Source organism: Electrona antarctica (assembly GCF_951216825.1).
Source record: "Electrona antarctica genome assembly, chromosome: 15".
Lineage (NCBI taxonomy): Eukaryota > Metazoa > Chordata > Actinopteri > Myctophiformes > Myctophidae > Electrona > Electrona antarctica.
In genome coordinates this window covers 8,962,693-8,976,969 of record NC_136796.1, presented here as the reverse complement: position 1 = coordinate 8,976,969, position 14,277 = coordinate 8,962,693, and the positions used below count along the sequence as shown (strand labels likewise).

The following is a 14,277-nucleotide window of genomic DNA, read 5'->3' as shown; positions in this document are numbered from 1 at the left end:
TACTGTAATTCTGCAAACTGTTAATAAAATTTTCAATCAATCAATCAATATTTATTAAACATTAACACATCCCAATATCCTGGATATTTCCACACCCATGTTCATTCATATAATCTATTTTGGAGATGTCATATGACATATGACCACTGTTTGCCATCAGCTGATGATTCCACTCTGCTCAGAAAAGTTGAGTCGTTTTTTTTTTTTTAGTATGTGATTAAAAGGAAGTGGCACAAACATACCCCCTTTTTCTACAAAACACATGCATTTGATCCAGTAACCATTCTGAGGTGAGGTGACATGCATTTTCCTTCAACAGAAACTTCATTCATTGCTATTCAGGTATGTCCTTCAGTGTACTCTGCAGAATAATGGTTCAGTTAGTACAATATAGATTAGAATAGATACAGTATTACAGATAAACTTTTTGTAATAATTTCATCAGTGTATTTGTTAAAGGCCTTAAAATTACTTATTCGATCTTAAGTGTGCTGATTTCAAGTCTATTCAATCATTACCCTAATGCTATCAGTGCTATCAATGCTATTTGGACGGGAAACAATTTTTGTCTGCCAGTGAAAAGTCGCTAGTTAATTTCATAATTAATTTATACATACTGTACACTTGTGTACAGATCGGGTGTAAATATGACAGGAACACTGCATCAAAATTATTTATTGTGGGAAGGCATTCCACATGCTGACCCCTGATATGTAAATGTTTGTGTGTGTGTGTGTGTGTGTGTGCGTGTGCGTGCGTGCGTGCGTGCGTGCGTGCGTGCGTGCTGACACGTCAAGTTATTTCAAAACTACTTTTTTTTACCGACAAGCCAAAAACAGACGTTAATTAATGGGGGAATAATACACACACGCACACGCATGCACACGCATACACACACACACACACACACACACACGGTCACGCACACGGTTACGCACACACACGCACGCACAAACACACAAACACACAAACACGTGCGTGCGTGCGTGCGTGTGCGTGACCGCTCCCCCATTAATTAATTTCAGTTTTTGGCTTATCTGTAAAAAAAAGTTTTTAAATGACTTTTTTCTTTTTTACCCGTAAGCCAAAACCTGAAAATGACCCTCTCTCCATCTTCCCGTCTAGTAAAAAGGGGCACGACATGATGATGGATATCAATGCCATCGTGGACAAGATCACTATTGTCATTTATACACTCACAGTTTTTCTAGGAGTCACTGGGAACTCTATTGTGATCTGGGTCGCCAGCTTCAAACTCAAGGTGGATATAAAAAAATTAAAAAGCTACTTTATTAAGTCTGTGGCATAGTTCATTTCCTGATCATTGTCATTTTGTCTCAATAATAATATTATGTTACGGTCAGGGTTAATTTGAAATGAAATGTAAACCTAAAAAAAATATTTTTCACTCAATAATACATACAATTTATATGGTGCTTTTTTAATAAAAAGAAAATAAAAAATAAAAAAACTAGAAAAATACTAAATTAGTTAAAAGGTTAAAAACTAAACTATAAACAATAATATAAACGTTACTGGTTTCAAGTGTGGTGCTTATATGTACTGTGAGTGACTAACAAATAAATGTTATTTTCTCTCTCATCTCTCTCCCTGTCCTCTCCTCTACATTTCTCACCATCCCATCGTCTTTGTCATTCATCTCCAGCCTTCTGTGAACAACGTGTGGCTGGTGAACCTGGCCGTAGCTGACCTGATCTTTTGCTTCACACGTGTCCTTTCCCTCGTCAAGAAGCTCTTCTTCAACCACTTGCCCATCAGCATGTTGGCCTGCAAGTTCAACGGATACTTCAAATACGCCAACATGTTCTGCTCCGTCTTCCTACTGGCCGTCATCAGCATTGACCGCGCGCTGTGTGTCTGGTTTCCTGTCTTCACCAAGAATCGACGAACACTGCGAGCTGCGAGGGTGACAAGCGCCTGCGCGTGGCTGTTGGCGTCCGTCATGAGCACTCCGTACTTCTATTACCGTGAAGTGTACATATGGAAGAACAACATGACCAAATGTAGCCTGGAGGGGAAGGACTCAGACCACACCAATGACAAGGCTGCCACAATAGCGTTAAACATCATTCGCTTCTTGTGTGGCTTCCTGATGCCTTTCATCATTATCCTCATCTGCTACATCCTGACGGGCATTGGCATCCGACGCACGAGCCTCTCGAAGAAGTCTCGACCGCTTCGCATCTTGGCGTCGTTGGTCATCGCTTTCTTCCTGTGCTGGGCGCCTTACCACTGCTTCCAGCTGGTCAAGATGTTTGACAGAAAAAGCCTGGTAGTAAAGATCGGACTGCCAGTGGCAAAGGCGTTTGCGTACTTCAATAGCTGTGTGAACCCGCTGCTCTACTTCTGTATGGGGCTGGACGTGAAGGAGAGACTGAGCCTAGCTGGGGTGTTCCGCAGGGCCCTGGCTGAGGATGAGGACGGGACAACACCCTCCCAATCTCACACGACAACGTGATGCATAGTCAATTTCATTTTGGAGTCACATTCATTAATGTATGGCCCCATTTTTATGGCATGGCACCAAAGTGTGTCTGTCTGACTGTTTGTACTGTATGTATGTCCCTACAAACAAGCAAATATAGACGGTCTATACCCAAATATGGAATGACACAATAAGTCAATATTGCGTCAGTGTTGTGAATCACTGTACTGTGCAGTTTCAACAGAAGTAAAGAATGTTCATGGAAGAGGTTATTTCATCACTGAATCTATCACTCAAACTGGAGCCCAATCTCACCCAAACACGGTGAAATAGCACAAATTGGCAATTCTATACATACACGCCTAGAAACCCCCAAATCCGTACTTACACTACTACTGTTTTGACCACGACGGAGGCGTGGCTTAAATTAGTATTGTATGTACGGAATTGCCAATCCGTGCTATTTCACCGTGTTTTGTGGTTTTCTAGGAGTGTACAGTATGTACGGAATCAGTGGCGTGCACAGATAGACACTAGGGGGTGCTAGAGCACCCCCTGCCCTTTTGGCAATGTGCCCTTTTGAAAAGAAAAAGAAAAAGAAAAACATTTTTTTCTCTCTTTTTTTTTTTGATTTTTCAAAAATAGCAGACCTACAAGCTCATAGCGCGCCACTCGGTGGCGCGCTATGAGCTTGTAGATCTGCTATTTTTCAATAGCTAAAGCATAACATAATGCTAACACCAAAAGGGGTTCCCGCCCAAAATGGATTAAGGCAACCGGCCGGTTCCACGCGCTGCACAAGGTGCCCTTTTTTAACTTGAGCACCTGCCCCTCTAAATGTCTGTGCACGCCACTGTACGGAATAGTCATTCATCTTATCTTTCTGAAACAAACATCTGCTTCACTGAAATCAGATTGGATGCCTTGTGTGCGTGCCTTCAAGCACTAGCTGTGCTTTGTCAGTTTGCAACACAGTCTCACCCAAACACAGTGAAATAGCATGGATTGGCAATTCCGTATGTATTTCACCGTGTTTGGGTGAGACCAGGTTGCAAACTGACAAAGCACAGTGCTTGAAGGCACGCACACACTGCATCCAATCTTATTTCAGTGAAGCAGATGTTTGTTTCAGAAAGATAAGTTTGTTTCAAGTTTGTACCAGTTTGGCCAAAGTGAAGTATAAAAGTGAAGTAAGTAAAAAGGTAAAAGGGTCTACTCCAGGTATTACAACAAGCCTAATCACTATATTTACAAATGCTTAGTAAAATATATAATGGACTTATGTCGTTGAAAAGAGCGATGGGAAAAAGAGATGGGCATTGATATAAGTGATGAAGTATGGATGAATACATGGAAAACGCAATCAACGACCACTAATTCCTTGATTTGGAGAGACTTTTGTTGGAAAAAACAGATTCGCTTCTTTATTACTCCAAAACAGAAGTCCAAACAGACTGGCAACCATATGGACTGTTGGAGAGAATGTGGAGATATACAGTGGTTGATCATGCACATGTCTTTTGGTCTTGTCCTGTAATTCAACCATTTTGGAAGGAAGTGACAACACTTATCTCAAACATTATGGGTTTTGGAATAGATGATACATTCACATCTTTGTACCTGGGACAACTCCCAGATGGGCTAAATCAGGATGACTCCTACTTACTTAAGATTGTACTTGTAGCAAGCAAAAAAGCTATTAAAAGAAATTGGTTACAAAATAATTGTCCTACTGCTGACCTATTTATCAACATTGTGAAACAACTACATCTCCTAGAACAGATGTCCTATTCTTTAAGACTGCAAAAAGAGCTGGGTGAAAGAAGATGGGAGAAATGGATAGAGTATTTAGCTGGGGGGGCGGATATGGAGTGAATATGGGCTGTGTCTTTCCGGTTGTCAATGAATCCAAAAGTCTGTAATATGTATTGTTGTTGCTTGTTGCTGTACATCCCATGACCTTGTTTGTTTGTTTGTTTGTTTTTTATTATTATTCTGTTTCTTCTGTTGATGTTTTTGTTTTATTGTATGCCTTGTTTGTCTTTTGTGTCTCTTGCATATTCAAAAATTCAAAAAATAAAGAGTTTTTAAAAAAAAAGTGAAGTAAGTAGAAGTTTGGACAATTGAGAATGTGTACTGTTATCATAATGTGTTGCCTGAAGAGGGCACTAATGTGTTTTTAGAATGATCAAGTGCATAAGACAAGTTGTTCACCTGCCTCCCAGTAAAGTAGGCATCATAGTTTTTGAGTGGTGCAGCCACTCCAAGGAACAGCAATGTGTGTCTGTCCCTATGTCTGTCTGTCTGTTTAGAGTACCAACAGGTGACAAAGTGGCGCTGTTGAGCTTCACTGTACACAGGTGCATGATGGGAAGCTGAGTGTTAGTGTAACACCAGCACAGAGCACAGTGCAGTACAGACTACGGTGTAGCACATGCACAGGTGCATGATGGGAAGCTGAGTGTTAGTGTAACACCAGCACAGAGCACAGTGCAGTACAGACTACGGTGTAGCACATGCACAGGTGCATGATGGGAAGCTGAGTGTTAGTGTAACACCAGCACAGTGCAGTACAGACTACGGTGTAGCACATGCACAGGTGCATGATGAGGGACAGTACAGTACAGTACAGACTACATAGTCCGACAGCCAATAGTCCGACAACCAATAGTCCGACACTGCAACAGCACCACTTTTACTTCTCACTATCGTCTATATCTTCCACACATTATTCTGTGATACAACAGTGCCCGAAACGCTACAATAACTGTTCCAGTTGTATTGATTGATTGAATACTTTAGTCAGAAAGGATAACACAAAATAATCCTGGGCACTTGTTTCCATTGCTGTGTAGATCATTGGCTCTCAACGAAGAGAGTGTATGAATGTAACCAAATGGACCCGAAAGGGTAATTTATTTTATATCTATCTTGCGTCTATTCAGCATTGTACTCTGCACAGTGATGCAGTGTTTCAATCTAATTATTATTATTTTTTTTTAGATATTTTTTTGCGGCTTACGCCTTTTATTGGTTTTTGAAGGGACAGACAGTAGGCTGACAGGAAACGGGAGAGAGATGGGGGAAGACATGCAGTAAAGGCCGTGTCGGGCTCGGGAGTCGAACCCGCGGCACACTGCGACTGGATTACCAGTCGGGTGTCCAGACGGTTACGCCACCGCCTGGGCAATCTAATTATTTTAATCCAATTAAATATTAATCCCATATTTGCATTTCTGTCAATTGTTTGTGAATGTAATCTAGCAGGAGAGCAAAACCCCTCTCAAAAATGTGTCCCTCCTTATCCACACTTTAGAACCGAAGGACAACAATGTGTTATAATGAGGAGCCAAGGACAGAACTTTCAACATAAAGCCTGGAATCAAGATAATGTATAGTCCACCATTATCAATGGCATTTTGATTGATTGATTGATTGAAAAATGTATTAACAGTTTGCAGAATTACAGTACATTTCAAGCACAAACTCAATACAAAGGCTGTTAACTGTGAGTGGATGACCCAATTAAGCATTACACTTGTTTCCAATAGGGTCCACAATGTTCAATTCATCAAAAACATTTTATCAATCATCACAGCCATATCAGCCTTACTAGCAGCACTGCATGAATGCACATTGAAATAATCAACAACATACTTACATTTGACAAACTACAGTAGAGTGATGCCCGTTGGGTCACTGCATGGCCTACTTGGAACAAGTAAGACGCGCGAACACGGGAAGTGAACGCAGCTCGTAAATTGCAATAACAACAATTAGAATAAATTACGTACTTTTTAAAGGTTTTTTTTTAGTTCTCATGTTTTTAATTTTTTAATTTTTTAAGTGTTTTTAAGTTACTGCGTTCGCCTACTTGGAACGATGCAAGTTGGAAATGCATGCCCCACCCAGATATTATGCGTTGGAGCTTCTACAGCTGTGCCCGTTGGGCACTGGCCTACTTGGAACGATGCAAGTTGGAAATGAATGCCCCACCCAGATATTATGTCTGTGTCCCTTTTATGCCCATATATGAAGTTCTTTGTCAGGCATGCCCAAATATGGAGTATATGCAGACGTCATAATGATGTCAGAGCAGGCCAGCTCCATATATGGACCCTGGGCAGGGGCCTGTTCAGAGCACATGATGATGTAAAACAAACATTGAGACAAAAGAAACATTAAATTCTCTTTATTGTCAATGGCGTTTTTAAAACAAACATTGAACTAAAAACAAACATGTATATAGGATTTGTACAAAGGCTAAAACACCAAAAAGCTTGATAGCTTATTGTTTCCACCAGCCGAAGGCATGGGGAGAGTATGTTTTGCCCTCCTTCCGTCGGTCCGTCTGTGTACAGCTAATCTCCGGCATCGTTACCCCGGTCGATGCCAAACTTTGCACACACACTCCCTGGATGCCAATGATGAACCTCTGCCCCAAATTTTCCAGAACGGCCTGTTATAGCGCCACCATGAGGCAGCTTTTCACATTTTTTACCTACAGTATGACTGCACCGATCTGTGTGAAACGTTGCATGCACACTCCGTAGACTATAGGCCTAGGACAAACCTTTGACCTACATTTTTCACATCTGCCTTTTATAGCACCACCAGGAGGCCGACTTTTGTAAAACAATATTTTTGATATTACTCCTCCAGATTCTGTCCAAAAATCCCACAAATCGTTACACAGTATCTCTAATTTGCTCAAGACGGATCTGTCCGATATTTAATATTTCATCTTAATTGGCTTTGATTGACTTTGATTTGATTGATGGATTTATTAACAGATTGGAGAATTACAGTACATGTTAAGCACAACTCAAAACAAAACTGTTAACTGTGGACGACACCATAAAGCATTACACTTGTTTACAAAAGGGCCCATCATGTTCAATTCATCATAAAGCTAACACTGGCTTTCAAAGTTTGCAGGATTGGCCCGTTTTGAACAAAAAGCATCAAACGCAGCATGCAATTTACGTGAAATCTTTCACGCACTTTCCTACTAGGCTGAGGAATATATCACACCCTTTTTACGTTATTGCTCCACCAACAGGTGGATTTTCGCTAAACAAATTTTTGGAACAAAATGCCTCAAATCATCCAATTGCCATCAAAGGCGTAAGAAGAAATGCCACCCTTTTCACATTGGCCTATTAGCGCCACCAGGAGGCCACAACCTGACCTGGCCTATAGTGGAGACCTTTGCCCCGGGGCACTTTTTCAAGTTTCCATTGTGGTCCTTGCAAATGTGTGTGTAAAACGAGTGATATGTTTTTGACATGTATATACTTTTTTTTCTTTTTTTCTCAATGACATACAATTACAAATAATGCATACATACAATTTCAACATGTTACCCATTGCATCATCAATGGCTGTTTTCAGAACTTGTCTTGTCTATACAGTAGCAATGTACAATGTCTCATTGTACCGTAATGGGGAACCCAGTGCTTTATGTATTCCCCATGCCTGCAATATTGCCATAATGATATGACGTGAGAAAGAAAGTGTCAGTGTAAATACATGGCATTGCAACAGCAGAGCAAGGATGAATTTCCCTTTGAAGTGTGTTAGGTTTTTTTTCTGTCCTCTTGTCTTCAATCTGAACCCTAACCACACGACACTTGACTCATGACTAAGTTTATTACTGGCTTTCCTTTTAATAGTTTCACTTCCTTCTGCTTTGCCCGTCTGTGTTACATTCTCAGAATTGCTCAAAATAGTTGAAACATGGCTAGGCTATATATGACAGAAATAGAGTAACTTCCATATCCTCCATGAAATACACAACTTTTTTTGGTGCTTTTTTTTATATAGAGGCGCTTTACATAGATTGTGCATTACATTCACACACACACATTCATACACTGATGGCAGCGGAAACCATGCAAGGTACCAACCAGCACATCAGGAGCAATTAGGGGTTCAGTGTCTTGCTCAAGGACACTTCGACACTAACTCTGGGGGAGCCCGGGTTCGAACTGGCGACCTTGCGGTTACCATCCGGAGACTCTACCCCTGAGCCACCGCCGCCCCACCACTGTGTATTGCATGGAGGATAACAAATTGTGTTAACTCTACGCATCACAAAAAATGATAATGGAGTATTTACACAATAAAGTAGTTTTTAATTTAAGTTTATAAGCATGGCTTGCTTATTCATTACTGATTCAATTTTACATTTAGAAGAATCAGTGTAGATGTGAGAATGTGTAGTCCTATACTGTATAATGCAATTCATTATCAATGCAAATCATTTCATGAAACAGTCGCTTTAAAACTTAACACATTGAGTTTTTTTGCTTTTTAGGCAACCCTCTTTGAAGGCAAATGACCAGTGGCTCAGAATGGGGTCAAAAACCAAAAAGACTAGTCCACAAATTGAACAAATGTCGGCATTATTAGATCATATTGCTTTGCGTCCCGCTACAGCTGTCGTCCACCGTCTGTGTGTGAGATTGGGTGCATGATCTCCCATCCTCATCCAGCGCCCTGCGGAACACCCCAGCCAAGCTCTGTCTGAACCTGGACTTCACCTTCAGACCCATACAGAAGTAGAGCAGCGGGTTCACACAGCTATTGGAGTACGCAAGCGCCTTTGCCGCGGTCAGTCCGATCTTTACCACCAGACTTTTACTGTGAAACATCTTAGCCAGCAGGAAGCAGTGGTAAGGCGCCCAGCATAAGAAGAAAGAAATGACCAGTAAGGCCAAGATGCGAAGCGGTCGAGACTTATTCGAGAAGCGTGTCCGTCGGATGCCAACGCCCGTCAGGACGTAACAGACAAGGATGACGATGAAAGGCAGCAGGAAGCCACACAAGAAGCGAATGATGTTTAACGCTAGATTGGCAGCTATGTCATCGGCGTTGTTGGACTCTTTCACCTCCAGGCTACATTTGGTCAAGTTCTTCCGCATGTACACTTCCCTGTAATGGAAGTACGGAGCGCTCAAGACGGACGCCAACAGCCAGACGCAGGCGCTTACCACCGTCGCAGCTCGAACGGTGCGGCGATTCTTGGAGAAGACTGGAAACCAGACGCACAGCACGCGGTCAATGCTGATGACGGCCAGTAGGAAGACGGAGCAGAACATGTTGGCGTACTTGAAGAATCCGTTGAACTTGCAGATGAACACGCCATAGGGCCAGTAGTCGAAGAAGAGCTTCTTGATGAGGGAAAGGACACGCGTGAAGCAGAAGATCAGGTCAGCCACGGCCAGGTTCACCAGCCACACGTTAGTCACCATGGGCTGGGGATGAAAGAGAGATAGAGTGAAGCGACAGGACAGGGAGGGAGATGTGATCATGAGAGAGCGTAAAGTAAATCAGATGTGATGACAAAATAAGAGAAAATTACCTTTCCCCAAAAATGACTAGTATTTGAAAAAGTAAAGGTTTCATAATTCATATGCACCTTGAGTTTGAAGCTGGCAACCCAGATCACCAAAGAGTTGCCCGTGATTCCCAGAAAAACAGTGAGTGTATAAATGACGATAGTGATGCTGTCCACGACGTCATCGATGTCCATGGACGTGTCCTGTCCCTTCTTACTTGATAAGATGGTGAAGACAGGGATAGAGGAGTTGGTCGACATTCTTTATCCCGGAAGGGAAGAACACTAGTGGATGACAAGACATGTTCAGGTCACTTCACTCATATTTGTCTCATCACCTTTCTTCATTCCACTGATAGTAACAAAAATACATGAGTCTTTTTGTATACATGAGTCTTTATACATTAAAGCTATAGTTGAGACCTCAAATACCAAACAATACAATGAAAAGAATGCTTGCATGAAGATGCTCAAACACCTTAAAATGTTCTTTTTTTAGCGCCCTTCCCCGTGGTTTGTAGAAGGGCACGATTTTGTAATATTTCCTTTTCTGCACATACTCTGTAGACTGTACCATCAAACACAAGCAATCAAAGAGACGTTTCTGAACAGAGGGGAGTCAGTGTGTGCTTGTTCATGCGTGCATACGTATAGATATAAGAGTGTGTCAAAGGGCAGATGAGATGTCTGTTTGTGTTTTGTCAGTGTCTGCATGAGTCGCGTGATGATTGAACTATTGCATATTGTTGTTGTCAGACAGAAACCTTGCATCTTCATATTTCAATTTTTTATGTTTTGTAAATTAATTCCCTAAATTGCTCATGAAGAGTGTCGCACAAAAGTAGTGAAAATAGTATACAAGCTCACAACGTGTCGCAGAGCAGTTTGTCTATTTTCACTATTTTAAAATGTGTGTGTGTATATATATATATATATGTTTGGACATACAAGGTTTCCACCCGACAGCAACGATTTGTACCCATGATTGAGACACAATGGCCACATTTGGAGTCATTCTGAAACAGGAAACGGACTTCTGCAAACTGCATGTTGCCACAAATCTGGAAGCCCATATACTTGCCTATAGATTACAATGTCACTGTAGTTGTAGCATTAACAGCACTATAATAACAAAAAAGAAAACAACCAGATTCCTCTATAATGTCCTGTGAACTTCTAACTTCTGCCCACATTCATATTCAGTTGTCTTTTTAATAGTTGTAAGGGCCAAATGACCACAAACGCATTTATGTAACCTTGGGGTGGCGCTGGTGTTTACATAAGCGTCAAGTTCACGGGCATGGTTAGGGAGGATTGACCCGGAAGGGCAAATGGCTTTGACCGCAGGTATGTCAGCACTTTCAAATGCTGTGAAGCGAAATGTTGTCAGTTTCATTCTGAAATATCCATTCTGTCTGTAATTTATTCTAATTATGGTTTTGTTTCTGAAAACGCAGATCTGATGCTGTACACAGTGAATGGTGGAATAAATAAGTAAAACGCATGAAGAGCTTGCATGTGTGTGTTATTGAGGCGGACACACAATGAACCAACAGTACAGTACGGCATTAGCATTAGCGCGTCAACCAGGTCCAGCTACGGATCAATCCCGAGAGAGATCCGTATGAGACTGAGGCTCTGATAATAGTGATGCACCGAATATTCGGCCACAGAAAATATTCGGCAGAAAATGGCTAAAATGCATTTTCGGCCCGAATAGGCAGAAAATATATCACCGAATAGTGTATGCAATTAATGCATTCAAAAGAGCTGAATAAATGTGTTATGGACCCATAATAGTGATTATTATTTAAGTTAAGTTTTGCCATTTATTTTGCCATAAATCAGGTAGCTTTAAGGTACGGCCATGACAGCAATGGTAGGAAAAAAGATATAATATTAATCATATTCGGATATTCGGCCAACTGTTTCCTATTCGGTATTAGGTTTCTACCAAGAATTTCCCTTTCACTGCATCCCTACTTTTTAAGCATTTTTGACAGGTTTATGTCCAGTGGTGTAAAAAGTACTCACATTTCTTTACCTAAAAGTATCAATACTGCAATACAGAAATAGAGTAAAAGTATTGGTATCAAAATATACTTAAAGTACAAAAGTAAAAGTATTCATTGTGCAGAATGTCCCATTTCACAAGTTTTCAAATGAAGCCTGTGAAAACCTTTTGAGAATAGCAGATCTACAAGCTCACAATGTGTCACATTGAGAGCTTGTAGATCGGCTATTTTGAAATGGCCAAAAGGGCTCAAGTGGGAAAAGTATGTTTTGTAATAATAATCAAAATCTACAAAGTAACTAGTAAATGAAGTTTTAAAATAAATGTAGTGGAGTTAAAGTACAATATTTGTCTCTAAGATGTAGTGGAGTAGAAGCAAAAGTATAGTAAATTGGAAATATGTACACATACCTCAAAATTGTACTTAATTACAGTACTTAGTAAATGTACTTAGTACAATCTGGGAACCCATTTTGGGGATTAAAAAAGGCTTTGTAAACAAAAATTGCACAGGATATGACAAATAACTTAAATATACAAAGAAATGACAATGACCGGTACCAAATAAACAATGTACCAAGTAGGCAATTATGTTCAACAACAGAATTTATACTGATGAATGGAAACAATTCTGATGATTGTGATTATCTCTCAAATAATTACGATTTGGTGTATCGTGTCATAATTGTGACAGTCCTTTGCCTCCATTTTTTATACGGACCACTCTTGTATTCTTGTATTTTGTTCTTTACTGAGGTTAAGGTTAGTTATAGGGTTAATTAGGCATAGTTTTACTGAGTTTAAGTTTAGGAATAAGGTTAGGTTTAGGCATATAGTTTGACTGAGGTTACGTTTAGGAATAAAGTTAGGTTTACTTTAGACACAGGTTTACTGAGGTTACATTTAGGAATACCTGGTGGCGACCTCTCCGAAGTCGGCGGATCTGACCCGGGGCGAGGGTGTTTTGGGGGCATATAAGTTCTTGTATCCCTTTGGGTGGGCAGTGGGCGCTACAAAATAAGACAGATCTGCCGGTGGTGAAGATAGATGGCGTGGCGAATAGAGTGAGGTTGCAGCATCAGGCAGGGTGAGCCAGTGATGAGATAGTTGATTCTCTAGTTCAGATTACTAACCAGTGGGCCCTGAGATTATTGCAAGTGGGCTATCATCACCATCAACGTTTTCAGGTGGACCCTGATCTAGAAAAGGTTGGGGCCCAATCCAATCCCCCACTGTTTGACCCAGCTACTCTTATCTTACAGCAGGGGTTCCCAAACCTTTTTGGACCAGGTACCCCTTTTGGGGTAGACATTTTTCCAGGTACCCCCTCATCTGAAGCGGCCGCAGAAGCACGACAGGTTGACTGATTTTAGTTTTAGTAATCATGTCAGCTATTGGCGCAAAGCAAACATGGGAGAAACCCAATGAACACAAAAAATACGTTTATTGCGCAACTTGGCAGAAATGACCACGTAGATAAACATAATTTTAATGTTAAAAATAAAATTATTTCGGGTACCCCCTGGCTATGCATCGTGTACCCCTAGGGGTCCGCGGACCCCACTTTGGGAACCGCTGCGCTACAGAACATACATCCATTACATTTAAAGTGTAGCTTGAGCCAGTTTGTTTACATTACCATTGGTCATGATGATTGTAAACATTGAGGTAAACGTAAATCTATATTTTGATTTACAGTTCCACATTTTACATCCACAAATCAAAGTCTGTGGTGACTGTACAGTGTGAATGTGACCCAAATGTATCGCATGCGGTCGAAACAATCCCTGGTGGGGCCTTTAACCAGTTATGCAAGGTGATGCAAAGCAAAAATAGCAGATCTACAAGATGTACTTATGATCTACACCAGGGGTTCTCAACGTTCTTGGCCGGGGAACCCCGAAAATGCTTTGGCAACGTCAAAAAATGCAGTTGCAAAAAAATATGTTTTTTTAAAAATAATTTGGGGACCCCCCAAAATAATTTGGTGACCCCCCGAGGGGTCACGACCCATGGGTTGAGAACCCCTGATCTATACAACAAGATCTGTTTTCCCCGCGCCTATATGATGACATATATATGCTCATTATGTAATGAAATAACAAAGTTTATAATAAGTAGATCTACATAATTATATATTCCTTACCTGCTGATATCAAAGTGTTATTCCGGTGCAGGTCAGGTCAGGTGGTTTAGTCTCACCGCTCAGAACATCTACAGGAGGCTCGATCTATAGATGCACATACTTAGACATGGAGTGAATGTGAATTTGAGGTAGTTGTGTTTGGTGTTTCTATTGGTTTGCGTAGCGGTGTGTGCACGTGCGTGTGTGTGTGCTTTGACCCCAACATCCATGCACTTCCTCTCTCTCGCTCTCTTCCTGTTTCCCCTGCTCTTATTTTATTTCAGTTCTCTGTCTCTCTTAGAGAGTCTGTCTGTCTCTCAGCCTCTTTTGCATCATTTTCTCCTATCACC

The 14,277-nt window shown here is 41.0% G+C and overlaps 2 protein-coding genes across 2 annotated transcripts; one reads left to right on the top strand and one right to left on the bottom strand.

Moving 5' to 3' along the window:
* Positions 1-1,135: 1,135 nt before the first annotated feature.
* Positions 1,136-2,479, top strand: LOC306938740 (chemerin-like receptor 1; the record flags this gene model as incomplete). Its single annotated transcript, XM_079523007.1, has 2 exons — positions 1,136-1,261; positions 1,667-2,479. The coding sequence occupies exons 1-2, from the start codon at positions 1,142-1,144 to the stop codon at positions 2,477-2,479; spliced, it is 933 nt and encodes a 310-aa protein (XP_079379133.1). The 5' UTR covers positions 1,136-1,141.
* Positions 2,480-8,856: 6,377 nt separating this feature from the next.
* On the bottom strand, positions 8,857-9,988 carry LOC306938739 (chemerin-like receptor 1; the record flags this gene model as incomplete). Its single annotated transcript, XM_079523006.1, has 2 exons — positions 9,870-9,988; positions 8,857-9,705 (listed from the first exon to the last, which is right to left on the bottom strand). Exons 1-2 carry the CDS (start codon positions 9,981-9,983, stop codon positions 8,857-8,859), a joined length of 963 nt encoding a protein of 320 aa, XP_079379132.1. The 5' UTR covers positions 9,984-9,988.
* Positions 9,989-14,277: the final 4,289 nt, after the last annotated feature.